This window comes from Oncorhynchus gorbuscha, linkage group LG18 (genome assembly GCF_021184085.1).
Source record: "Oncorhynchus gorbuscha isolate QuinsamMale2020 ecotype Even-year linkage group LG18, OgorEven_v1.0, whole genome shotgun sequence".
NCBI lineage: Eukaryota > Metazoa > Chordata > Actinopteri > Salmoniformes > Salmonidae > Oncorhynchus > Oncorhynchus gorbuscha.
In genome coordinates, this window is record NC_060190.1 from 83273967 (window position 1) to 83301763 (window position 27797).

A 27797-nucleotide genomic window follows, 5' to 3' on the forward strand; every position below is an offset into this window, starting at 1 on the left:
TAACGACACAGCTATGTATAGCCTACTTCACTATGGAAAAGGAGTCACACTACATGTCATGTTGATAGGACTTTCAGTTTGCTTCCATATAACTGGTTTCACATTCATCTCTACGGATCATAAGGAAAACTAATGTAAAACAATGAATGTGTATTTACAAACCCCTTCTCCAAACAGATGACTCATTTACCTAGCTCTTATCAATAGATCTCATCAATTTATAAATTACAGTGCATGGAGAATGCTATTTCTATCAGGAAAAAGGAGATGCTTTTCCCACTTGGAAACGGAAGGTTCGCTCCACCGTATTCTTGGTTTCCTCGCGCGTAGGGGGAATTAAGTCAAGGTTCGAATATAGCATTACTATAGCAACACCTTCATTTCTTAGATCTCCACCCAGAACAATTAGCAGGTGAATAGCATGCTATCGTCAAGAACTACGACACGCCCACCCACACCATTCCAGCCGTACAACCAGGGTTGTGAACCGCAGGATATAAAGCAGTACTATATTGTCTGGCCTCAATCTATACATTAACCCCTATGTTAAAGGGAGCTGAAATAACACTCATATTACTCTGCTGTCAAACATTTTCTTTATTGAATGAATGGACTGCTGCTATTGAATTTCTTTTTGGAAATAATCATTCAAACTGAAAAGAAATTGGATAAATAAAAGCCAACATAGTGATTCTGATTTCCCATAGAATATACATTAAACACCGTAGTATAATATTATCTAAACACTATAGTTTAGTCTCCCCAGGCAGCTTCACTCAATACATTAGATAATAGAGACGACTACTGGTAGGAGCTCATTCCTCTGCACCTCTACAGGCTGACTGATAGATCACCCAGGGTCTGCTTTATTCTCTTACTATAGATGAATGATGTAGGATAATAAGGTCAACATCATTTTATACCATTAAAAGGATAAAGTCACTAAACCTCATAATGTGAGCATCCATCAACACTAAATAGTTCCTATAGAACTAGTTGCAACGTAAATGTAAAAGCCTCTAAATGAACACACCATACCTTCATGGACAACGAGTATAACAGACTTGGGGCTCTATTCAATCCGTATTGTGGAAGTTCAGCGTTACAGCAGGATTTAAATTTAAAGCCAATGTTACTGCGTCAGCAGAGACCGCATTCACAGTGAACACTGAATATGTCGGCTCAATCGAAATTGAAGGTAATTCCTATCACTTCAGCAATCCAGCGTGAATAGAGCCCCTGGGTGCATTGATTTGAATTCCACGTTTTGTTTCTTTTAAAAATGTCTATATGTGACCTAACTGTAACACATGTTGTGGTCTGGCTGAGAGGCTGTCTGATCTATCTATACAACCTCAAACTGATTCTATAGATCCAATGAAAAGAAAGTAAAGGCATTTCACTGTACTTGAAAACCATGACCTTATGGTTCATTCTATAGATGTCTACCCCATTCATATAAAAAGCCATCCAGAGATAAATGATCTAAAACATATCCAGAAAATATAGCAGCTTCTCTAACAGAACCATTACAGCTCTATGTACAGATTTACTATGTTATTTTCCACACAAATGTACCATGAGTAAAAATATCATTTTAAAAAAGCCTGAAACCATCAACATGAAAGGCTTACTAGTGAGTACATTTTATTGTCCAGTGTCGTATGTATGTTTGCATTTTGATATGAGCCGTTGGTCAGAGTGCTGGGGCTAGGCCTGGATAACGGGTAGTTAGGGCCCCAGGTTGAGGGCTCAGGGCTGGGCAGACACTGCACTGCTCTCCTCCCCTCCTGAACCAGACATCTGCATGAAGAGTTCTCTCAGTTCGCTGACCTCATCTTCCTGCGGCTGGGCAACACTGCGCTGCTCGCGCTCCTCGATGAAGTCCCACAGGCGGACAGAGTTCAGGAACTACAAGACAACACAGGAGAAATCACACCAACTACTTTAATTTTTGTACCAGTTTAGTATTAGCATCATGTTAGTGTTGTATAGAGGTTCAGTATTAGCAGTGGGCCCCCGAGTGGCGCAGCGGTCCAAGGCAATGTATATAAGGGCTAGAGGCACAGCGGTCCAACGCAATGTATATCAGTGCTAGAGGCACCACTAAAGACCCTGGTTCGATTTCAGGGTGTATCACAACCGGCCGTGATTGAGGGTACCATAGGGGGATGCAAAGTTGGCCCAGCGTCGTCCAGGTTAGGGTTTGGCCGGTGTAGGCAGTCATTGTTCTTGACTGACTTGCCTAGTTATATAAAGTTTAAATAAATAAAAATAAAATCATGGTAGTGGCTCAGTATTAGCATCATGGTATATATCATATATATATTAGTGTTGTATAGAGGTTCAGTATTAGCATCATGGTAGTGTTGTATGGAGGTTCAGTATTAGCATCATGGTAGTGTTGTATAGAGGTTCAGTATTAGCATCATGGTAGTGTTGTATTCAGTATTAGCATCATGGTAGTGTTGTATAGAGGCTCAGTATTAGCATCATGGTAGTGTTGTATAGAGGCTCAGTATTAGCATCATGGTAGTGTTGTATAGAGGTTCAGTATTAGCATCATGGTAGTGTTGTATAGAGGTTCAGTATTAGCATCATGGTAGTGTTGTATAGAGGCTCAGTATTAGCATCAGAGGCTTTTAGCATCATGGTAGTGTTGTATAGAGGCTCAGTATTAGCATCATGGTAGTGTTGTATAGAGGCTCAGTATTAGCATCATGGTAGTGTTGTATAGAGGCTCAGTATTAGCATCATGGTAGTGTTGTATAGAGGCTCAGTATTAGCATCATGGTAGTGTTGTATAGAGGCTCAGTATTAGCATCATGGTAGTGTTGTATAGAGGCTCAGTTTTAGCATCATGGTAGTGTTGTATAGAGGCTCAGTTTTAGCATCATTTACATTTACATTTAAGTAGTGTTGTATAGAGGTTCAGTATTAGCAATGTTGTGCTGCTATTTTATTGACCTGGCCAAAGCTTTTGATACGGTAGACCATTCTTGTGGGCCGGCTAAGGAGTATTGGTGTCTCTGAGGGGGCTTTGGCCTGGTTTGCTAACTACCTCTCTCAAAGAGTGGTGTGTAAAGTCAGAAAATCTGCAGTCTCAGCCACTGCCTGTCACCAAAGGAGTACCCCAAGGCTCCATCCTAGGCCCCACACTCTTCTCAATTTACATCAACAACATAGCGCAGGCAGTAGAAAGCTCTCTCATCCATTTATATGCAGATGATACAGTCTTATACTCAGCTGGACCCTCCCCGGATTTTGGGTTAAATGCTTAACAATAAAGATTTCTTAGTGTCTAACAAGCTGTCTCTACCCTTAACCTTGTTCTGAACACCTCCAAAACAAAGGTCATGTGGTTTGGTAAGAAGAATGCTCGTTTCCCCACAGGTGTGATTACTATGTCTGGGACACATGATTCCATGTCTGTGGAACTTGTTCAGTTTATGTCTCAGTTGTTGAATCTTATGTTCATACAAATATTTACACATGTTAAGTTTGCTGACAATAAACGCAGTTGACAGTGAGAGGACGTTTATTTTTTTGCCTGTCCCCGCAGGAGGCATTTTGCCTTTTGGTAGGCCATCATTGTAAATAATAATGTGTTCTTAACTTACTTACCTAGTTAAATAAATGTTCAATAATTTTTATTTATTTAAATTGCATCATGGTAGTGTTGCATAGAGTTTCAGTATTGTATTGGTCACATACACATGGTTAGGAGACATTATTGGTCACATGGTTAGCAGATGTTATTGGTCACATGGTTAGCATATGTTATTGGTCACATGGTTAGCAGATGTTATTGGTCACATGGTTAGCAGATGTTATTGGTCACATACACATGGTTAGCAGATGTTATTGTGAGTCAAGCAAAATGCTCGAGCTTCTAGTTCCGACAGTGCAGCAATATCTGACCTGTAATCCAACTATTCCACAACAAATACCTAATTCACACAAATCTAAAGGAATGGAATAAGAATATATACATATAAATATATGGATGAGCAATGACTGAGCGGCAAAGGCAATGTGCAATAGGTGGTATAAAATACAGTATATACATATGGAGATGAGTAATGCAAGATATGTAAACATTATTAAAGTGGCACTAAAGTGACTAGTGATTGATTTATTAAAGTACCCAATTATTTCATGTCTGTATGTAGGCAGCAGCCTCTGTTAGTGATGACTATTTAAAAGTCTGATGGCCTTGAGATAGAAGCTGTTTTTCAGTCTCTCGGTCCCAGCTTTGATGCACCTGTACAGACCTCACCTTCTGGATGGTAGTGGGGTGAACAGGCACTGGCTCGGGTGGTTGTGGTCCTTGATCTTTTTGGCCTTCCTGTGACATCGGGTGCTATAGGTGTCCTGGAGGGAAGGCAGTTTGCCCTCTGTGATGCTTTGTGCAGACCGCACCAACCTCTGGAGAGCACTGCGGTTGAGGGCGGTGCAGTTTCCCTACCAGGCTGTGATACAGTTGTGCACCTGTAAAAGTTTGTGAAAGTTCTAGATGACAAGCCAAATTTCTTCAGCCTCCTGAGGTTGGAGAGACGCTGTTGAGCCTTCACCACACTGTCTGTTTGTCCGTGATAGCGGTCCCGTTAATGTGGATAGGGGGCTGCTCCCTCTGCTGTTTCCTGAAGTCCACGATCATCTCCTTTGTTTTGTTGACGTTAAATGAGAGGTTGTTTTCCTGACACCACACCCCGAGAGCCCTCACCTCCTCCCTGTAGGCGGTCTCGTCATTGTTGGTAATCAAGCCAACTACTGTTGTTGTCTGCAAACTTGATGATTGAGTTGGAGGCGTGTGTTGTTTCCTACCTTCAACACCTGGGGACGGCCCGCCAGGAAGTCCAGGACCGAATTGCACAGGGCGGGGTTGAGACACAGGGCCTCAAGCTTAAAGATGAGCTTGGAGGGTACCATGGTGTTGAATGCTGAGCTGTAGTCAATGAACAGCATTATAGGTATTATTCTTGTCCAGGTGGGATAGATAGGGAAATGTGCAGTGTGATGGCGATTGCATCGTCTGTGGACCTATTGGGGTGGTAAGCAAATTGAAGTGGGTCTAGAGTGACCGGTAAGGTGGAGGTGATATGATCGTTGACTCTCAAAGCACTTCATGATGACAGAATTGAGTACTAATTGGCGGTTGTCATTAAGTTGGCGGTAGTCAGTTATCTTTGCCTTCTAGGGTACAGGAACAATGGTGGCCATCTCAAAGTACGTGTGGACAGCGATTGAATATGTCCGTAAACACACCAGCCACCACCGGACTCCGATAGTATATCTCGGGAGAGCCATGTTTCCGTGATTCAGAGGAAGTTACAATCCCTGATGTCTCTCTGGAAAGCAAGCCATGCCCTAATTTCGTCTAGAGACTGGACATTAGCGAATAATATACTCAGAAGCGGTGGGTGGTTTGCACGCCTCCGAAGTTTGACCTGAAGACTGCTCCCTCTACCTCTTCTCTGGTGACGTTGTTTTGGGTCAGCCTCTGGAATCGGTGCAAATGCCCTGGGTGGGAAAGTCGTATTCCTGGTCGTGGTGCTGGTAAATTGACGTTACTCTGATATCCAATAGTTCTTCACGGCTGTATGTGTTAATACTTAAGATTTATGGGCTAACAATGTAAGAAATAATACATAAATAAACAAAATAATGCAGTTTCCTTAGGACTAGAAGCAAGGCAGCCCCCTGTCGGTGCTATTTTGGGATTAAGCGCCATTTGGGATTAGCATCATGGTAGTGTTGTATAGAGGTTCAGTATTAGCAATGGGACCATCTCGGAGAAATGACCTAGTGTTTAGAGCGTTGGGCCAGTAACCGAAAGGTTGTTGGATCGAAGCCCCGACAAGGTAAAAATCTGTCATTCTGTCCCTGAACAAGGCAGTTAATCCACTGTTCCCCGGTAGGCAGTCATTGTAAATAAGAATTTGTTCTTAACCGACTTGCCGAGTTAAATAAAAATGAAAATGTAGTGGTGATAGTCTTATCAGAGCAGTCATTAACCCATAAAATTGCACCTTTATAATAAAGCATTCCATGCATCTATCATCACATTTGCAGACTAAGAAAGCCTACTATTACTAATGTGATGATTAGATTGGATAGTCATAATTGAGCCTAATAATATAACTTAACCACTGTTGGCTGAGTAAGTAGTGGTGTAGAGTAGTCCTAGGCTATATCAGGTATAGTACATTCAGAAAGTATTCAGACCACTTCCCTTTTACCACATTTTGTTACATTAGTCTTATTCTAAAATGGACCAAATATGTTTTCCCCCCTCAATCTACATTTACATTTTTACATTTAAGTCATTTAGCAGACGCTCTTATCCAGAGCGACTTACATCTACACACAATAACCCATAATGAAAAAGCGAAAACAGGCTTAGAAATGTATGCAAATTTATTCAAAATAAAATAAACATATTTAGATAAGTATTCAGACCCTTTGCTATGGGATGAAATTGAGCTCAGGTGCATCTTGTTTCCATTGATCATCCTTGAGATGTTGATGATTTGGAAAGGCACACACCTCTCTATAGAAGGTTCCAGTCCCTCGACTTCTTGGCACTGACGGAAACATGGATCACCACAGATAACACTGCCACTCCTACTGCTCTCTCTTCGTCCGCCCACGTGTTCTCGCACACCCCGAGAGCTTCTGGTCAGCGGGGTGGTGGCACCGGGATCCTCATCTCTCCCAAGTGGTCATTCTCTCTTTCTCCCCTTACCCATCTGTCTATCGCCTCCTTTGAATTCCATGCTGTCACAGTTACCAGCCCTTTCAAGCTTAACATCCTTATCATTTATCGCCCTCCAGGTTCCCTCGGAGAGTTCATCAATGAGCTTGATGCCTTGATAAGCTCCTTTCCTGAGGACGGCTCACCTCTCACAGTTCTGGGCGACTTTAACCTCCCCACGTCTACCTTTGACTCATTCCTCTCTGCCTCCTTCTTTCCACCCCTACTCACAAGGCAGGCAATACGCTCGACCTCATCTTTACTAGATGCTGTTCTTCCACTAACCTCATTGCAACTCCCCTCCAAGTCTCCGACCACTACCTTGTATCCTTTTCCCTCTCGCTCTCATCCAACACTTCCCACACTGCCCCTACTCGGATGGTATCGCGCCGTCCCAACCTTCGCTCTCTCTCCCCCGCTACTCTCTCCTCTTCCATCCTATCATCTCTTCCCTCTGCTCAAACCTTCTCCAACCTATCTCCTGATTCTGCCTCCTCACCCCAACCCTTCTCTCCTCCCTTTCTGCATCCTTTGACTCTCTATGCCCCCTATCCTCCAGGCCGGCTCGGTCCTCCCCTCCCGCTCCGTGGCTCGACGACTCATTGCGAGCTCACAGAACAGGGCTCCGGGCAGCCGAGTGGAAATGGAGGAAAACTCGCCTCCCTGCGGACCTGGCATCCTTTCGCTCCCTCCTCTCTACATTTTCCTCTTCGGTCTCTGCTGCTAAAGCCACTTTCTACCACTCTAAATTCCAAGCTTCTGCCTCTAACCCTAGGAAGCTCTTTGCCACCTTCTCCTCCCTCCTGAATCCTCCTCCCCCCCCGTCCTCCCTCTCTGCAGATGACTTCGTCAACCATTTTGAAAAGAAGGTTGACGACATCCGATCCTCATTTGCTAAGTCAAACGACACCGCTGGTTCTGCTCACACTGCCCTACCCTGTGCTCTGACCTCTTTCTCCCCTCTCTCTCCAGATGAAATCTAGCGTCTTGTGACGGCCGGCCGTCCAACAACCTGCCCGCTTGACCCTATCCCCTCCTCTCTTCTCCAGACCATTTCCGGAGACCTTCTCCTTTACCTCACCTCGCTCATCAACTCATCCCTGACCGCTGGCTACGTCCCTTCCGTCTTCAAGAGAGCGAGAGTTGCACCCCTTCTGAAAAAACCTACACTCGATCCCTCCGATGTCAACAACTACAGACCAGTATCCCTTCTTTCTTTTCTCTCCAAAACTCTTGAACGTGCCGTCCTTGGCCAGCTCTGCCGCTATCTCTCTCAGAATGACCTTCTTGATCCAAATCAGTCAGGTTTCAAGACTAGTCATTCAACTGAGACTGCTCTTCTCTGTATCACGGAGGCGCTCCGCACCGCTAAAGCTAACTCTCTCTCCTCTGCTCTCATCCTTCTAGACCTATCGGCTGCCTTCGATACTGTGAACCATCAGATCCTCCTCTCCACCCTCTCCGAGTTGGGCATCTCCGGCGCGGCCCACGCTTGGATTGCGTCCTACCTGACAGGTCGCTCCTACCAGGTGGCGTGGCGAGAATCTGTCTCCTCACCACGCGCTCTCACCACTGGTGTCCCCCAGGGCTCTGTTCTAGGCCCTCTCCTATTCTCGCTATACACCAAGTCACTTGGCTCTGTCATAACCTCACATGGTCTCTCCTATCATTGCTATGCAGACGACACACAATTAATCTTCTCCTTTCCCCCTTCTGATGACCAGGTGGCGAATCGCATCTCTGCATGTCTGGCAGACATATCAGTGTGGATGACGGATCACCACCTCAAGCTGAACCTCGGCAAGACGCAGCTTCTCTTCCTCACAGGGAAGGACTGCCCGTTCCATGAGCTCGCCATCACGGTTGACAACTCCATTGTGTCCTCCTCCCAGAGCGCTAAGAACCTTGGCGTGATCCTGGACAACACCCTGTCGTTCTCAACTAACATCAAGGCGGTGGCCCGTTCCTGTAGGTTCATGCTCTACAACATCCGCAGAGTACGACCCTGCCTCACACAGGAAGCGGCGCAGGTCCTAATCCAGGCACTTGTCATCTCCCGTCTGGATTACTGCAACTCGCTGTTGGCTGGGCTCCCTGCCTGTGCCATTAAACCCCTACAACTCATCCAGAACGCCGCAGCCCGTCTGGTGTTCAACCTTCCCAAGTTCTCTCACGTCACCCCCGCTCCTCCGCTCTCTCCACTGGCTTCCAGTTGAAGCTCGCATCCGCTACAAGACCATGGTGCTTGCCTACGTTTACCATGTTTCAGTCGATATTATGGAGTTAATGTGGAAAAAAGTTTGGCGTTTTGATGAATGAATTCTTTTTTTTTTTTGGTAGCCAAACATGACGCAGAAAACGGACCGATTTCTCCTGCACAAATCATCTTTCAGGAAAAACTGAACATTTGCTATCTAACTGAGAGTCTCCTCATTGAAAACATCCGAAGTTCTTCAAAGGTAAATTATTTTATTTGAATGGTTTTCTGGTTTTTGTGAAAATGTTGCCTGCTGAATGCTAACGCTAAATGCTAACGCTAGCTATCAATACTGTTACACAAGTGCTTGTTTTGCTATGGTTGAGAAGCATATTTTTGAAAATCTGAGATGACAGTGTTGTTAACAAAAGGCTAAGCTTGAGAGCTAGCATATTTATTTCATTTCATTTCCGTTTTCATGAATAGTTAACGTTGCGTTATGGTAATGAGCTTGAGGCTGTATTCACGATCCCGGATCCGGGATGGCTCGACGCAAGAAGTTAATGGTAACTCACTTTGTCATGGAGTATTGGTCTCCGTTTCCAGTGTCCCGGTAGAGGGGAGTGTCAGAGTTGTTATCTCCCGTGCTGTTAACTGTCTTGGGAGGGCGTTTTACTCGAGACAAAATATGGATGGGGCCACAGTGTCTCCTGTCCCCTCCTGTCTCAGCCTCCAGTATTTATGCTGCAGTAGTTTGTGTCGGGGGGCTAGGGTCAGTTTGTTATATCTGGAGTACTTCTCCTGTCCTATTCGGTGTCCTGTGTGAATCTAAGTGTGCGTTCTCTAATTCTCTCCTTCTTTCTTTCTCTCTCTCGGAGGACCTGAGCCCTAGGACCATGCCCCAGGACTACCTGACATGATGACTCCTTGCTGTCCCCAGTCCACCTGGCCATGCTGCTGCTCCAGTTTCAACTGTTCTGCCTGACTATTATTCGACCATGCTGGTCATTTATGAACATTTGAACATCTTGGCCATGTTCTGTTATAATCTCCACCCGGCACAGCCAGAAGAGGATGGGCCACCCCACATATGCTCTCTCTAATTCTCTCTTTCTTTCTCTCTCTCGGAGGACCTGAGCCCTAGGACCGTGCCCCAGGACTACCTGACATGATGACTCCTTGCTGTCCCCGGTCCACCTGACTGTGCTGCTGCTCCAGTTTCAACTGTTCTGCCTTGTTATTATTCGACCATGCTGGTCATTTATGAACATTTGAACATCTTGGCCATGTTCTGTTATAATCTCCACCCGGCACAGCCAGAAGAGGACTGGTCACCTCACATAGCCTGGTTCCTCTATAGGTTTCTTCCTAGGTTTTGGCCTTTCTAGGGAGTTTTTCCTAGCCACCATGCTTCTACACCTGCATTGCTTGCTGTTTGGGGTTTTAGGCTGGGTTTCTGTACAGCACTTTGAGATATCAGCTGATGTACGAAGGGCTGTATAAATAAATTGGATTTGATTTGACTACCGTTTATTTTTGGAAACACTGTTTTTTGTCTTTTACAATCAAACACACTTCAAAATACACAATTTGTTACTTGGTTACGCACAGCGTTACTCAAAAACATGCAAATGCCTTAATGCTCTATAATGCCTGGTACAATGATAACACTTATCTCTAATAAAATATAATATTTCAACTTAATTACCTTTAAAAGATGACAGGGAGACCCACGAGCTCAGGAGCGGTGTTGCAGTCGGTCAGAGATCTTTTAAGAATTTAGTTAGGTAGCGACTCCCCTCTACTGGCTGAGAGGGGCTGAATTGGAGTCGGTGCTTTACTAAATTTAGAGATTCAAGTTTGGACTGGATGAGAGAACCCGATGGTGATTCCCTGCCCCACTGGAATATCAAAGAGTCTGTGCCACGCGACGAGGGCGAAGTACTGAGCTCAATCGAGAGGTTAAGTTTCTGAGACTTTCTCTGGATGTAATTTGCGTCAGTATACACGCACCAAGGCCGCAGGCGACAGGGTCAATTCGGATAACCATAGGTATAAGCAGGGGATCAACTAAAGAACTAGAGTGACTCTCAGTCCCGTTGAACTACCGCAGCGTCCGTGCCATGCAACGAGGGTGAGGTAATGAGCTCAATCGAGAGGTTAAGTTACTGAGACTTTCTCTGGATGTAATTTGCGTCAGTTTACACGCACCAAGGCCGCAGGCGACAGGACAGCTGTTCAATAGTTAAACGGTATATCGGAGAGACACTTCTTAGATCCAACAAGTTAGAATCTTTAAGTAATTTGAGTCAGGTGCCAATTACCCAAAGTCAAATGGTTGTCTAAATGAATTCAGAATTCAAGAAGTCAGCGCCGAAGTATCGGCAGTTTCTCTATATATACCTTTTTATCTCTCACTCGAGGTCACGTGAGTGTCCTCACCTCTACAAACTTGGAGGACACACAGCTGCTTGCCCACACATTAACAACAGTTCATATATGGGCACCTATAAGTACCTAGGTGTCTGGCTAGACTGCAAACTCTCCTTCCAGACTCACATCAAACATCTCCAATCGAAAATCAAATCAAGAGTCGGCTTTCTATTCCGCAACAAAGCCTCCTTCACTCACGCCGCCAAGCTTACCCTAGTAAAACTGACTATCCTACCGATCCTCGACTTTGGCGATGTCATCTACAAAATGGCTTCCAACACTCTACTCAGCAAACTGGATGCAGTCTATCACAGTGCCATCCGTTTTGTCACTAAAGCACCTTATACCACCCACCACTGCGACTTGTATGCTCTAGTCGGCTGACCCTCACTACATATTCGTCGCCAGACCCACTGGCTCCAGGTCATCTACAAGTCCATGCTAGGTAAAGCTCCGCCTTATCTCAGTTCACTGGTCACGATGGCAACACCCATCCGTAGCACGCACTCCAGCAGGTGTATCTCACTGATCATCCCTAAAGCCAACACCTCATTTGGCCGCCTTTCGTTCCAGTACTCTGCTGCCTGTGACTGGAACGAACTGCAAAAATCGCTGAAGTTGGAGACTTTTATCTCCCTCACCAACTTCAAACATCAGCTATCCGAGCAGCTAACCGATCGCTGCAGCTGTACATAGTCTATTGGTAAATAGCCCACCCATTTTCACCTACCTCATCCCCATACTGTTTTTATACTGTTTTTTTATTTATTTACTTTTCTGCTCTTTTGCACACCAATATCTCTACCTGTACATGACCATCTGATCATTTATCACTCCAGTGTTAATCTGCAAAATTGTATTATTCGCCTACCTCCTCATGCCTTTTGCACACATTGTATATAAACTGCCCATTTTTTTCTACTGTGTTATTGACTTGTTAATTGTTTACTCCATGTGTAACTCTGTGTTGTCTGTTCACACTGCTATGCTTTATTTTGGCCAGGTCGCAGTTGCAAATGAGAACTTGTTCTCAACTAGCCTACCTGGTTAAATAAAGGTGAAATAAATAAATACATTTTAAAAAATCAGTTTATGACAGTGCCCTTACTCTATCAGCAATGAGTCTAACAGCTGTTCCCATTCAGAGGTGTCACTTGAGGCAGAGGGTGGTTCTTCCTGACACCAGTCTTGTTCAGTAGTTGGTTGGCTTGAGTCATCTTCTGGTGACGTTGCCCAATCCGGTATTTCAGTAGGCGTGGTCATGTCTGTCTCTACAATTGGTGGGTAAGGCAGGGGAAGAGGACCAGGAGGTAGATCCATTTGGCGTTTCACTACAGTTTGATGTGGTTGTTTTGGGCTGTAAACTCTACATAAAGGCACAAAGACATTCTAGTTGCCTATGCTAGAGCATAAAGGAATCATCTGCTGCCTTACAATTTACAAATGGGCGTGAGGTGTCATAAAACCCCCATCCCAATCCATCTCCCCCTCTGTGGGAGAGACAGAGAGTTGTGTAGAGCTGATACACTGTAACCTGATCCTTTAGATCCTCACAGGAGAGTCATGACACAGTGCATGCCAGAGCAAAAACCAAGCCATGAGGTCAACGGAATTGTCCGTAGAACTTACGAGAAAGGATTGTGTCGAGGCACAGATCTGGGGAAAGGTACTACACTTTTTGCAGCATTGAAGGTCCCCTAGAACACAGTGACCTTAATCATTCTTAAATGGAAGAAATTTGGAACCACCAAGACTCTTCCTATAGCTGGCCGCCCGGCCAAACTGAGCAATCAGGGGAGAAGGGCCTTGCTCAGGGAGGTGACCAAGAACCCGATGGTCACTCTGACAGAGCTCCAGAGTTCCTCTGTGGAGATGGAAGAACCTTCCAGAAGGACAACCATCTCTGCAGCACTCCACCTATCAGGTCTTTATGGTCGAGTGGCCATACGGAAGACACTCCTCAGTAAAAAGGCACATAACATCCCTGTTGGAGTTTGCCAAAAGGCACCTAAAGGACTCTCAGACCATGAGAAACATTCTCTGGTCTGATGAATCCAAGATTGTGGCTTCGGGACAAGTGTCTGAATGTCCTTGAGTGACCCAGCCAGAGCCCAGACATGAACATCTCTGGAGAGGCCTGAAATTAGCTGGGTAGCGACACTCCCCACCCAACCTGAGGGAGCTTGAGAAGATCTGCAGAGAAGAATGGGAGAAACTCTCCAAATACAGGTGTGCCAAGCTTGTAGCATCATAGCCAAGGCTGTAATTGCTGCCAAAGGTGCTTCAACAAAGTACTGACTAAAGGGTCTGAGTATTATTGAAAATTATGTAAATGGTCTGAATATTCTCCGAATGCATTGTATGTTGCTTGGCATTTTATAAACTCATTTAATGCAATTCTAATTCACTTTATGTACAAAAACACATTTAAGTGGTACTGACCCAACAATGATAAAGAGTCAATATGTGCACTCACCGGGGATAAGGATAAATCGCTCTGCTGTATAGCCAATAAGACAGGCTATACTGTTCAGTCAATTAAGTCTAGAATTTGAATAACTGCAAAAGACAGTGTTTCTCATTCTTCACAGTAATAGCTATTTGCTTTCCAAACTATGATGAAATATTGCGAAATGCCTGGCTGGGCCTCTTCACTGGCCGACGTAACTCCAAAAATTGTGGGCCCTTCCGACTGTAGGCAATGCAATTTAAAACAATCCACAGCGTATTCCTTTTAAAGAAGCTAATGATTCTCTGTGGCTAAATCATGGTATAGTAGCCTATTCTGAATGATTACATTATTATTACATTAATAGCCTAACTCCGCAAGGCTATTAAACAAGCTAAGCGTCAGTACAGAGACAAAGTGGAATCTCAATTCAATGGCTCAGACACAAGAGGCATGTGGCAGGGTCTACAGTCAATGACGGACTACAAGATGAAATCCAGCCCAGTCACGGACCAGGATGTCTTGGTCCCAGGCAGACTAAATAACTTTTTTGCCCGCTTTGAGGACAATACAGTGCCACTGACACGGCCTGCAACGGAAACATGCGGTCTCTCCTTCACTGCAGCCGAGGTGAGTAAGACATTTAAACGTGTTAACCCTCGCAAGGCTGCAGGCCCAGACGGCATCCCCAGCCGCGCCCTCAGAGCATGCGCAGACCAGCTGGCCGGTGTGTTTACGGACATATTCAATCAATCCCTATACCAGTCTGCTGTTCCCACATGCTTCAAGAGGGCCACCATTGTTCCTGTTCCCAAGAAAGCTAAGGTAACTGAGCTAAACGACTACCGCCCCGTAGCACTCACTTCCGTCATCATGAAGTGCTTTGAGAGACTAGTCAAGGACCATATCACCTCCACCCTACCTGACACCTTAGACCCACTCCAATTTGCTTACCGCCCAAATAGGTCCACAGACGATGCAATCTCAACCACACTGCACAGACGATGCAATCTCAACCACACTGCACACTGCCCTAACCCACCTGGACAAGAGGAATACCTATGTGAGAATGCTGTTCACCGACTACAGCTCGGCATTCAACACCATAGTACCCTCCAAGCTCGTCATCAAGCTCGAGACCCTGGGTCTCGACCCCGCCCTGTGCAACTGGGTACTGGACTTCCTGACGGGCCGCCCCCAGGTGGTGAGGGTAGGCAACAACATCTCCTCCCCGCTGATCCTCAACACGGGGGCCCCACAAGGGTGCGTTCTGAGCCCTCTCCTGTACTCCCTGTTCACCCACGACTGCGTGGCCACGCACGCCTCCAACTCAATCATCAAGTTTGCGGACGACACAACAGTGGTAGGCTTGATTACCAACAACGACGAGACGGCCTACAGGGAGGAGGTGAGGGCCCTCGGAGTGTGGTGTCAGGAAAATAACCTCACACTCAACGTCAACAAAACTAAGGAGATGATTGTGGACTTCAGGAAACAGCAGAGGGAACACCCCCCTATCCACATCGATGGAACAGTAGTGGAGAGGGTAGCTAGTTTTAAGTTCCTCGGCATACACATCACAGACAAACTGAATTGGTCCACTCACACTGACAGCGTCCTGAAGAAGGCGCAGCAGCGCCTATTCAACCTCAGGAGGCTGAAGAAATTCGGCTTGTCACCAAAAGCACTCACAAACTTCTACAGATGCACAATCGAGAGCATCCTGGCGGGCTGTATCACCGCCTGGTACGGCAACTGCTCTGCCCTCAACCATAAGGCTCTCCAGAGGGTAGTGAGGACTGCACAACGCATCACCGGGGGCAAACTACCTGCCCTCCAGGACACCTACACCACCCGTTGTTACAGGAAGGCCATAAAGATCATCAAGGACATCAACCACCCGAACCACTGCCTGTTCACCCCGCTATCATCCAGAAGGCGAGGTCAGTACAGGTGCATCAAAGCTGGGACCGAGAGACTGAAAAACAGCTTCTATCTCAAGGCCATCAGACTGTTAAACAGCCACCACTAACATTGAGTGGCTGCTGCCAACACACTGTCATTGACACTGACCCAACTCCAGCCATTTCAATAATGGGAATTGATGGGAAATGATGTAAATATATCACTAGCCACTTTAAACAATGCTACCTTATATAATGTTACTTACCCTACATTATTCATCTCATATGCATATGTATATACTGTACTCTACATCATCGACTGCATCCTTATGTAACACATGTATCACTAGCCACTTTAACTATGCCACTTTGTTTACTTTGTCTACACACTCATCTCATATGTATATACTGTACTCGATACCATCTACTGTATGCTGCTCTGTACCATCACTCATTCATATATCCTTATGTACATGTTCCTTATCCCCTTACACTGTGTATAAGACAGTAGTTTTGGAATTGTTAGTTAGATTACTTGTTGGTTATCACTGCATTGTCGGAACTAGAAGCACAAGCATTTCGCTACACTCGCATTTAACATCTGCTAACCATGTGTATGTGACAAATAAAATTTGATTTGATTTGATGTCTGTATAGACAGTCTGATAATTCGGCTACATAATTTCGGCGATTTAATTCAAATGTACTTTAGGGGAAGATGGACAGGCCACCTACAGTATGTCTGCAGTGCACTTGTGACTGAGTTTTCAAAACAAATGGCCACTTGATTGATGCACATAATCATGATTCTGCCAGGTAGGCATATGATACTTTGTAGTTACCTTTTAAATTGCCTTTCCTTCTACTCAAAGACTATTAGGCTATCATTAGTATTGCTAGCAGCTACACAGTGGTAGACATATAGGCCCTACGCACACTGCACACAAACAGAAAGGGACATTCCCATGCGGTTGTTGCCACTTCAGAATGCTGGCTTATTTTTTAGGTCAATTAAACATTACTGTTTGAAAAAATCATGATAATAAAAAAAAGCTAATTGTGAAACAAAAACGAACCATGACCAGGTACATGTTTTCCCTTGGACCCTGGCGACTCTGGCGAGCAATTAAAATTGTGTCACACTGCCAAAGAAAAAACGATCACAAACGCAACCGTTTTGGTCTCAGTATCGAACCAAGTGGTGATAGTGTTGTCAGAACAGAGTCATTGAGTAATGATAGTAGTAGTGAAGTCTAAATCAGAACAGTCATTGAGTAATGATAGTAGTAGTGAAGTCTAAATCAGAACAGTCATTGAGTAATGATAGTAGTAGTGAAGTCTAAATCAGAGCAGAGTCATTGAGTAATGATAGTAGTAGTGAAGTCTAAATCAGAACAGTCATTGAGTAATGATAGTAGTAGTGAAGTCTAAATCAGAACAGTCATTGAGTAATGATAGTAGTAGTGAAGTCTAAATCAGAGCAGAGTCATTGAGTAATGATAGTAGTAGTGAAGTCTATATCAGAACAGTCATTGAGTAATGATAGTAGTAGTGAAGTCTAAATCAGAACAGTCATTGAGTAATGATAGCAGTAGTGAAGTCTAAATCAGAACAGTCATTGAGTAATGATAGTAGTAGTGAAGTCTAAATCAGAGCAGAGTCATTGAGTAATGATAGTAGTAGTGAAGTCTAAATCAGAACAGTCATTGAGTAATGATAGTAGTAGTGGAGTCTAAATCAGAGCAGAGTCATTGAGTAATGATAGCAGTAGTGATGTCTATATCAGAACAGTCATTGAGTAATGATAGCAGTAGTGATGTCTATATCAGAACAGTCATTGAGTAATGATAGTAGTAGTGATGCGCCTTACCCTAACGTTCCCCTCAGAGCCCAGCTGCTTGCGGGGTTTGTCCGGCTCGGCCCGCGTTCCGTCAGGGTAAGCATGCATGTAGAAACACTTCCCTCCAAACGGACAGGTTCCCCGACCCTGGTCAAAGTACTTACACGCCTTCTTACTACAGAAGGAAGACAACAGGACAGGAGAGAACAGGACACTGGGCAGGGTTAGAGTTAGGGACCAGCACCCTGGTCAAAGTATTTGTATGGCTAACTGCAGAAGGAAGACGATGACTTTTCAATGATCCAAAACCAGCTCAGTTAATCCGTACCATGACAATGAGCCATCATAAGGCTGCATCAAATTTACATGATCCTAGGGGCATTGACAAACACAATGTAAGAAACACAATTTGTGTGCCCCTAATTGCATGGAATACCTCTGTTTATCCTACAGCTATTGTAAGCATTAATCATGATCCTATGAACCAGAGTTACACTGTTAGCACTGAGGCGGTGTGCAATAGTAGGAAGACCACTTTATGTAGCTCACTATCAACTCCAATGTAAATAACATAACAGTCTACCTCTGATAAGCTTCCCAGTAAAACATTCAAAACAATCAAGCAACCCAGAAAAGTGCTAAAAATAACCCTTATTAACATATGTAGCCTAAGAAACAAGGTCCATGAAGTCAATAAATTAAAATAAAATTACATTGGTCACATACACATGGTTAGCAGAAGTTATTGCGAGTGTAGTGACATGCTTGTGCTTCTAGTTCTGACAGTGCAGCAATATCTAACAAGTAATATCTAACAATTCCACAACAAATACCTCAAACACAAATCTAAGTAAGGAATGGAATAAGAACATATAATATATGGATGAGCAATGTCAGAGCGGCATAGACTAAGCTTCAAATGATAGTATAGAATACAGTATATACAGTGGGGCAAAAAAGTATTTAGTCAGCCACCAATTGTGCAAGTTCTCCCACTTAAAAAGATGAGGCCTGTAATTTTCATCATAGGTACACTTCAACTATGACAGACAAAATGAGAAAAAAAAAATTCCAGAAAATCACATTGTAGGATTTTTAATTAATTGATTTGCAAATTATGGTGGTAAATAAGTATTTGGTCAATAACAAAAGTTTCTCAATACTTTGTTATATACCCTTTGTTGGCAAAGACAGGTCAAATGTTTTCTGTAAGTCTTCACAAGGTTTTCACACACTGTTGCTTGTATTTTGGCCCATTCCTCCATGCAGATCTCCTCTAGAGCAGTGATGTTTTGGGGCTGTTGCTGGGCAACACGCACTTTCAACTCCCTCCAAAGATTTTCTATGGGGTTGAGATCTGGAGACTGGCTAGGCCACTCCAGGACCTTGAAATGCTTTTACGAAGCCACTCCTTCCTTGCCCGTGCGGTGTGCTTGGGATCATTGTTATGCTGAAACACCCAGCCACGTTTCATCTTCAATGCCCTTGCTGATGGAAGGAGGTTAGCAGGTATTACGTTGTTCCACCATGAGGTTAGCTGGTATTACGTTGTTCTACTATGAGGTTAGCTGGTATTATGTTGTTCTACTATGAGGTTAGCTGGTATTATGTTGTTCCACCATGAGGTTAGCAGGTATTATATTGTTCTACTATGAGGTTAGCTGGTATTATGTTGTTCCACCATGAGGTTAGCAGGTATTATGTTGTTCTACTATGAGGTTAGCTGGTAATATGTTGTTATACTATGAGGTTAGCAGGTATTATTTGGTTCTGAGGTTAGATGGTATTACGTTGTTCTACTATGAGGTTAGCTGGTATTATGTTGTTCTACTATGAGGTTAGCTGGTATTATGTTGTTCCACCATGAGGTTAGCAGGTATTATATTGTTCTACTATGAGGTTAGCTGGTATTATGTTGTTCCACCATGAGGTTAGCAGGTATTATGTTGTTCTACTATGAGGTTAGCTGGTAATATGTTGTTATACTATGAGGTTAGCAGGTATTATTTGGTTCTGAGGTTAGATGGTATTACGTTGTTCCACCATGAGGTTAGCTGGTATTATGTTGTTCTACTATGAGGTTAGCTGGTATTATGTTGTTCTACTATGAGGTTAGCTGGTATTATGTTGTTCCACCATGAGGTTAGCAGGTATTATATTGTTCTACTATGAGGTTAGCTGGTATTATGTTGTTCTACTATGAGGTTAGCTGGTATTATGTTGTTCTACTATGAGGTTAGCTGGTATTATGTTGTTCCACTATGAGGTTAGCTGGTATTATGTTGTTCCACCATGAGGTTAGCAGGTATTATGTTGTTCTACTATGAGGTTAGCTGGTAATATGTTGTTATACTATGAGGTTAGCAGGTATTATTTGGTTCTGAGGTTAGATGGTATTACGTTGTTCCACCATGAGGTTAGCTGGTATTATGTTGTTCTACTATGAGGTTAGCTGGTATTATGTTGTTCCACCATGAGGTTAGCAGGTATTATATTGTTCTACTATGAGGTTAGCTGGTATTATGTTGTTCTACTATGAGGTTAGCTGGTATTATGTTGTTCTACTATGAGGTTAGCTGGTATTATGTTGTTCCACTATGAGGTTAGCTGGTATTATGTTGTTCCACCATGAGGTTAGCAGGTATTATGTTGTTCTACTATGAGGTTAGCTGGTAATATGTTGTTATACTATGAGGTTAGCAGGTATTATTTGGTTCTGAGGTTAGATGGTATTACGTTGTTCCACCATGAGGTTAGCTGGTATTATGTTGTTCTACTATGAGGTTAGCTGGTATTATGTTGTTCCACCATGAGGTTAGCAGGTATTATGTTGTTCTACTATGAGGTTAGCTGGTATTATGTTGTTCTACTATGAGGTTAGCTGGTATTATGTTGTTCCACCAGGAGGTTAGCTGGTATTATGTTGTTCCACCATGAGGTTAGCAGGTATTATATTGTTCTACTATGAGGTTAGCTGGTATTATGTTGTTCCACCATGAGGTTAGCAGGTATTATGTTGTTCTACTATGAGGTTAGCTGGTATTATGTTGTTCCACCATGAGGTTAGCTGGTATTATGTTGTTCTACTATGAGGTTAGCTGGTATTATGTTGTTCCACCATGAGGTTAGCAGGTATTATGTTGTTCTACTATGAGGTTAGCTGGTAATATGTTGTTATACTATGAGGTTAGCAGGTATTATTTGGTTCTGAGGTTAGATGGTATTACGTTGTTCCACCATGAGGTTAGCTGGTATTATGTTGTTCCACCATGAGGTTAGCTGGTATCATGTTGTTCTGAGGTTAGCTGGTATTACGTTGTTCTACTATGAGGTTAGCTGGTATTCCGTTGTTCTACTATGAGGTTAGCTGGTATTACGTTGTTCTACTATGAGGTTAGCTGTTATTATGTTGTTCCACCATGAGGTTAGCTGGTATTATTTGGTTCTGAGGTTAGCTGGTATTATGTTGTTCTACCATGAGGTTAGCTGGTATTACGTTGTTCTACTATGAGGTTAGCTGGTATTATGTTGTTCCACCATGAGGTTAGCTGGTATTACGTTGTTCCACCATGAGGTTAGCTGGTATTACGTTGTTCCACCATGAGGTTAGCTGGTATTATGTTGTTCCACCATGAGGTTAGCTGGTATTATGTTGTTCCACCATGAGGTTAGCTGGTATTATGTTGTTCCACCATGAGGTTAGCTGGTATTATGTTGTTCCACCATGAGGTTAGCTGGTATTATGTTGTTCCACCATGAGGTTAGCTGGTAGTACGTTGTTCTACTATGAGGTTAGCTGGTATTATGTTGTTCCACCATGAGGTTAGCTGGTATTATGTTGTTCCACCATGAGGTTAGCTGGTATTACGTTGTTCCACCATGAGGTTAGCTGGTATTACGTTGTTCCACCATGAGGTTAGCTGGTATTATGTTGTTCCACCATGAGGTTAGCTGGTATTATGTTGTTCCACCATGAGGTTAGCTGGTATTACGTTGTTCCACCATGAGGTTAGCTGGTATTATGTTGTTCCACCATGAGGTTAGCTGGTATTATGTTGTTCCACCATGAGGTTAGCTGGTATTATGTTGTTCTACTATGAGGTTAGCTGGTATTATGTTGTTCCACCATGAGGTTAGCTGGTATTATGTTGTTCCACCATGAGGTTAGCTGGTATTATGTTGTTCCACCATGAGGTTAGCTGGTATTATGTTGTTCCACCATGAGGTTAGCTGGTATTATGTTGTTCCACCAGGAGGTTAGCTGGTATTATGTTGTTCCACCATGAGGTTAGCTGGTATTATTTGGTTCTGAGGTTAGCTGGTATTATGTTGTTCCACCAGGAGGTTAGCTGGTATTGCGTTGTTCCACCATGAGGTTAGCTGGTATTATGTTGTTCCACCATGAGGTTAGCTGGTATTATGTTGTTCCACCATGAGGTTAGCTGGTATTATGTTGTTCCACCATGAGGTTAGCTGGTATTACGTTGTTCCACCATGAGGTTAGCTGGTATTATGTTGTTCCACCATGAGGTTAGCTGGTATTATGTTGTTCCACCATGAGGTTAGCTGGTATTACGTTGTTCCACCATGAGGTTAGCTGGTATTATGTTGTTCCACCATGAGGTTAGCTGGTATTATGTTGTTCCACCATGAGGTTAGCTGGTATTATGTTGTTCTACTATGAGGTTAGCTGGTATTATGTTGTTCCACCATGAGGTTAGCTGGTATTATGTTGTTCCACCAGGAGGTTAGCTGGTATTATGTTGTTCCACCATGAGGTTAGCTGGTATTATTTGGTTCTGAGGTTAGCTGGTATTATGTTGTTCCACCAGGAGGTTAGCTGGTATTGCGTTGTTCCACCATGAGGTTAGCTGGTATTATGTTGTTCCACCATGAGGTTAGCTGGTATTATGTTGTTCCACCATGAGGTTAGCTGGTATTATGTTGTTCCACCATGAGGTTAGCTGGTATTACGTTGTTCTTCTATGAGCAAACAACCACTCCAAGGCTCAGCGAACGAGTGACGTTTGAAACGCTATTAGCGCACGCTAACTAGCCAGCCATTTCACTTTGGTTACACCAGCCTCATCTCGAGAGTTGATATGCTTGAAGTCATAAACAGCGCAATGCTTGACGCACAACGAAGAGCTGCTGGCAAAACGCACGAAAATGCTGTTTGAATGTATGTTTACGCGCCTGCTTCTGCCTACCACCGTTCAGTCAGATACTTAGATACTTGTATGCTTGTATGCTCAGTCAGATTATACGCACTGCATGACACGCTAGATAATATCTAGTAATATCATCAACTAGTGATCATGATTGATTGATTGTTTTTTATAAGATAAGTTTAATGCTAGCTAGCAACTTACCTTGGCTTACTGCATTCGCGTAACAGGCAGTCTGCTTGTGGAGTGCAACAAGAGGCAGGTGGTTATTGAGTTGGACTAGTTAACTGTGAGGTTGCAAGATTGGATCCCCCGAGCTGACAAAGTGAAAATCTGCCGTTCTGCCCCTGAACGAGGCAGTTAACACACCGTTCCTAGGCCGTCATTGAAAGTAAGAATGTGTTCTTAACTGACTTGCCTAGTTAAATAAAGATTAAATAAAGGTGAAAAAAAAAGAAAAGATTAAAAAAACACAAACGGTGACTAAAAATATCGATTTCCCATTGTTATGAAAGCTTGAAATCGGCCCTAATTAAATCGGCCATTCCGATTAATCGGTCGACCTCTAATCCAGATACTGACTGTTAGCACTTGGTGGTCTATAGCAGCTTCCCACCAGAATGGGCTTTAGGTGAGGCAGATGAACCTGTAGCCATATTACTTCAACAGTATTTAACATTAGATAGTCTCTAAGCTTTACAGAAATGTGGTTCTGAATATAGACCACAACACCGCCGTTGGCAGTTCTGTCTTTTCTGTAGATGTTATAGCCATGTATTGCTACCAATGTATCATCAAAGGTGTCATCTAAGTGAGTTTCAGAGATAGTCAGAATATGAATGTGTACCAGTCAAAAGTCAATCATTACTATAGATAGATAGATAGATAGATAGATAGATAGATAGATAGATAGATAGATAGATAGATAGATAGATAGATAGATAGATAGATAGATAGATAGATAGATAGATAGAGAGAGAGAGAGAGAAACACACACACCTGACTCCAGACTTGAAGTCCTCTATCAGTCTGTTCTTCTCATCCTGGTCCTCCACCCAGTAACCACTGGGGATGACAAACTCAGACACCACTCTGCACTCTGGACATGACCTGACCACAGACAGACATAGACACACACACACAGTTACCCACAACATTGTATACTATGTCCAGTCATTCTGTGCTACTTCATAACTGCTGAGTACCACAATGCCACTACAGTGGCATCCTGTTGAAACTCTCTGAAGTGATCAGGGTTACATGATTAACTGATACAGTATTACTCAGTAATAACAGTGGAGGTTAGACATGCCTTTATATTAGCCCCCTGGGGGTTACTGTGGTAAATCAACTATCACATCCTCACTATTATGTAGAAGCTCCACTACCGCAGTATATTAGCAACCATCAACACTTGATGATCTTGTTCTCAAACTGCTTGGTGTTTATAGTAGTTATCAACTCACTTGTTCTCAAACTGCTTGCTGTTTATAGTAGTTATCAACTCACTTGTTCTCAAACTGCTTGGTGTTTATAGTAGTTATCAACTCACTTGTTCTCAAACTGCTTGCTGTTTATAGTAGTTATCAACTGACTTGTTCTCAAACTGCTTGTTGTTTATAGTAGTTATCAACTCACTTGTTCTCAAACTGCTTGCTGTTTATAGTAGTTATCAACTCACTTGTTCTCAAACTGCTTGGTGTTTATAGTAGTTATCAACTCACTTGTTCTCAAACTGCTTGGTGTTTATAGTAGTTATCAACTCACTTGTTCTCAAACTGCTTGGCGCAGCGCCACTGGCGGATGCAGGAGAGGCAGTATGTGTGGCAGCAGGAAGAGAGGATCCCGAAGCGTCTCTCTGAGGCAGCAGCTTTCTCATAAACCACCTCCATACAGATAGAACACACCTTGTCCTGGCTGTGCTGCGCTGCAAACGCCTTCTCCATGTCCGCCTCAAACACCAACATACACATCTGACAGAGGCGGGTGATACATGTACCTATTAATATCCTAAACAGTATCATCTTCAGACAACAGTTTTCTTTGACTTGCCCATTGTCCTCCACATAGGACACACTTGTATCAACATAAAGATGCATCAGACAGTTTAATTAGAGACTCCAGAACCACGTGGCCTCATACCTTCTGGTGAGCTCTCCTCTGATCGTGGTCATGTCGGGGTTAGGGTTAAAATATGGGTCCTACCTTCTCGTGAGCTCTCCTCTGCTCAGGGTTGTGTGGGTGGAGCACCTGCAGACGGCAGATATCACACATATCACCGTGGAGATAGGGACAGGTGTTTCCGTAGTTACACTGTCCTGCAGCGGCGTAGGGACAGAGCTGTGGCTGGGGGCCAGCGACATGGTAGGGGCCGGCTGTGGCAGAACACTCCAGACCGGTCCTGATGGCATCCAGGTAGGAGTGTGGAGGTTTGGCATGGGCACTGTTGTCATGGTACTCCGTCCAACAGTCCGCCTCTGAGCCACCCCCACCGAAGGGCATCATTGTACTGTCACACCCCAGGGCTGGAACACACAGGCACAAACAGAGAGAGAAAGACAGTTAAAGTCAAGGCCACAGAACACTGGATTCACCATTGATACTACTGGCTGCATCACATGGACACCTCCTAGTGACAAACTACATACTAAAATGATTGGTTTAAATTTGAGACAACTATACAGTTGAAGTCAGAAGTTCACATACACTTAGGTTGGAGTCATTAAAACTCGCTTTTCAACCACTCCACAAATTTCTTGTTAACAAACTATAGTCTTGGCAAGTTGTTAGAACATCTACTTTGTGCATGACACAAGTCATTTTTCCAACAATTATTTACAGACAGATTATTTCACTTATAATTCACTATATCACAATTCAAGAGGGTGAGAAGTTTACATACACTAAGTTGACAGTGCCTTTAAGCAGCTTGGATAAATTCCAGAAAATGATATCATGGCTTTAGAAGCTTCTGATAGGCTAATAGACATAATTTGAGTCAAATGGAGGTGTACCTGTGGATGTATTTGGAAATAAATTGTAGACCTCCACAAGTTTGGTTCATCATTGGGAGCAATTTCCAAACGCCTGAAGGTACCATGTTCATCTGTACAAACAATAGTACGCAAGTATAAACACCATGCGACTACGCAGCCGCCATACCAAATCAATCCCAGAACAAAAGCAAAGGACCTTGTGAAGATGCTGGAGGAAACAGGTACAAAAGTATCTATATCCACAGTAAAACAAGTCCTATATCGACATAACCTGAAAGTCCTCTCAGCAAGGAAGAAACCACTGCTCCAAAACCGCCATAAAAAGGCCAGACTACGGTTTGCAACTGCACATGGGGACAAAGATCGTACCGTTTGGAGAAATGTCCTCTGGTATGATGAAACAAAAATAGAACTGTTTGGCCATAATGACCATTGTTACGTTTGGAGGAAAAAGGGGGAAGCCGAAGAATACCATCCCAACCGTGAAGCACGGGGGTGGCAGCATCATGTTGTGGGGGTGCTTTGCTGCAGGAGGGACTGGTGCACTTCACAAAATAGATGGCATCATGATGATGGAAAATTACATGGATATATTGAAGCAACATCTCAAGACATCAGTCAGGAAGTTAAATCTTGGTCACAAATGGGTCTTCCAAATGAACAATGACCCCAAGCCTACTTCCAAAATTGTGGTTAAACAGCTTAAGGACAACAAAGTCAAGGTGAAACGTTTGACCCAAGTTTAAATTGTTTAAGGCAATGCTACCAAATACTAATTAAGTGTATGTAAACTTCTGACCCACTGGGAATGTGATGAAATAAATAAAAGCTGAAATAACTCTATTATTATGAACATTTCATTAAAATAAATTGGTGATCCTAACTGACCTAAGACAGGGAATTTTTACTAAATGTATTTGGCTAAGGTGCATGTAAACCTCCGACTTCAACGGTACCCTCTCACATGTAGACTAATATAATATTAACTTTTGCAAAATTCTACAACAAATGTTAACGTCTCAGGAACAGGAGTAGAGAAATAAGATTTTTCTTTCAGCATGTCTTGGGAAAATGTGAATGCGTGTGTAATGTCATCTTTGACATTATTATGCAAGCAGAAAGTACACTACATGACCAAAAGTATGACGAGCAGGTGTCCACAAACATCTCATTCCAAAATCATGGGCATTAATATGGAGTCGGTCCCCCCTTTTCTGCTATAACAGCCTCTACTCTTCTGGGAAGGCTTTCCATTACAGTGCCTTGCAAAAATATTCATCCGCCTTGGCGTTTTTCCTATTTTGTTGACTACATTCTGTAATTACATTCTGTAAATAGATTTTTATTTGGATTTCATGTAATGGACATACACAAAATAGTCCAAATTGGTGAAGTGAAATTAAAAATATTACTTGTTTCAAAAAATAAATAAAAAACAGAAAAGTGGTGCGTGCATATGTAGTCAACCCCTTTGCTATGAAGCCCCTAAATAAGATCTGGTGCAACCAATTACCTTCAGAAGTCACAATTAGTTAAATAAAGTCTTCCTGTGTGTAATCTAAGTGTCACATGATCTCAGTGTAATATACACTGCTCAAAAAAATAAAGGGAACACAAACAACACAATGTAACTCCAAGTCAATCACACTTCTGTGAAATCAAACTGTCCACTTAGGAAGCAACACTGATTGACAATAAATGTCACATGCTGTTGTGCAAATGGAATAGACAACAGGTGGAAATTATAGGCAATTAGGAAGACACCCCCAATAAAGGAGTGGTTCTGCAGGTGGTGACCACAGACCACTTCTCAGTTCTGATGCTTCCTGGCTGATGTTTTGGTCACTTTTGAATGCTGGCGGTGCTTTCACTCTAGTGGTAGCATGAGACGGAGTCTACAACCCACACAAGTGGCTCAGGTAGTGCAGCTCATCCAGGATGGAACATCAATGCGAGCTGTGAAAAGAAGGTTTGCTGTGTCTGTCAGTGTAGTGTCCAGAGCATGGAGGCGCTACCAGGAGACAGGCCAGTACATCAGGAGACTTGGAGGAGG

The 27797-nt window shown here is 43.4% G+C and overlaps 1 protein-coding gene across 2 annotated transcripts in view; it reads right to left on the reverse strand.

The window, feature by feature from the left end:
- Positions 1-577: 577 nt before the first annotated feature.
- LOC124002646 (probable E3 ubiquitin-protein ligase makorin-2) overlaps positions 578-27797 on the reverse strand; it is a 52345-nt gene continuing 25125 nt past the window's right edge. Inside the window, exons 4-9 of one of the 2 annotated variants that reach the window (XM_046310231.1) lie at positions 24954-25273; positions 24527-24721; positions 24163-24182; positions 23748-23858; positions 17611-17755; positions 578-1911 (exon numbers count right to left, since the gene is read on the reverse strand). In XM_046310231.1, coding sequence (XP_046166187.1) covers positions 1753-1911; positions 17611-17755; positions 23748-23858; positions 24163-24182; positions 24527-24721; positions 24954-25273 — 950 coding nt within the window. In that variant the 3' untranslated portion in view covers positions 578-1752. Of the gene's footprint in view, positions 1912-17610; positions 17756-23747; positions 23859-24162; positions 24183-24515; positions 24722-24953; positions 25274-27797 lie in introns of both variants that reach the window. The other variant, XM_046310232.1, reaches the window with a different exon arrangement.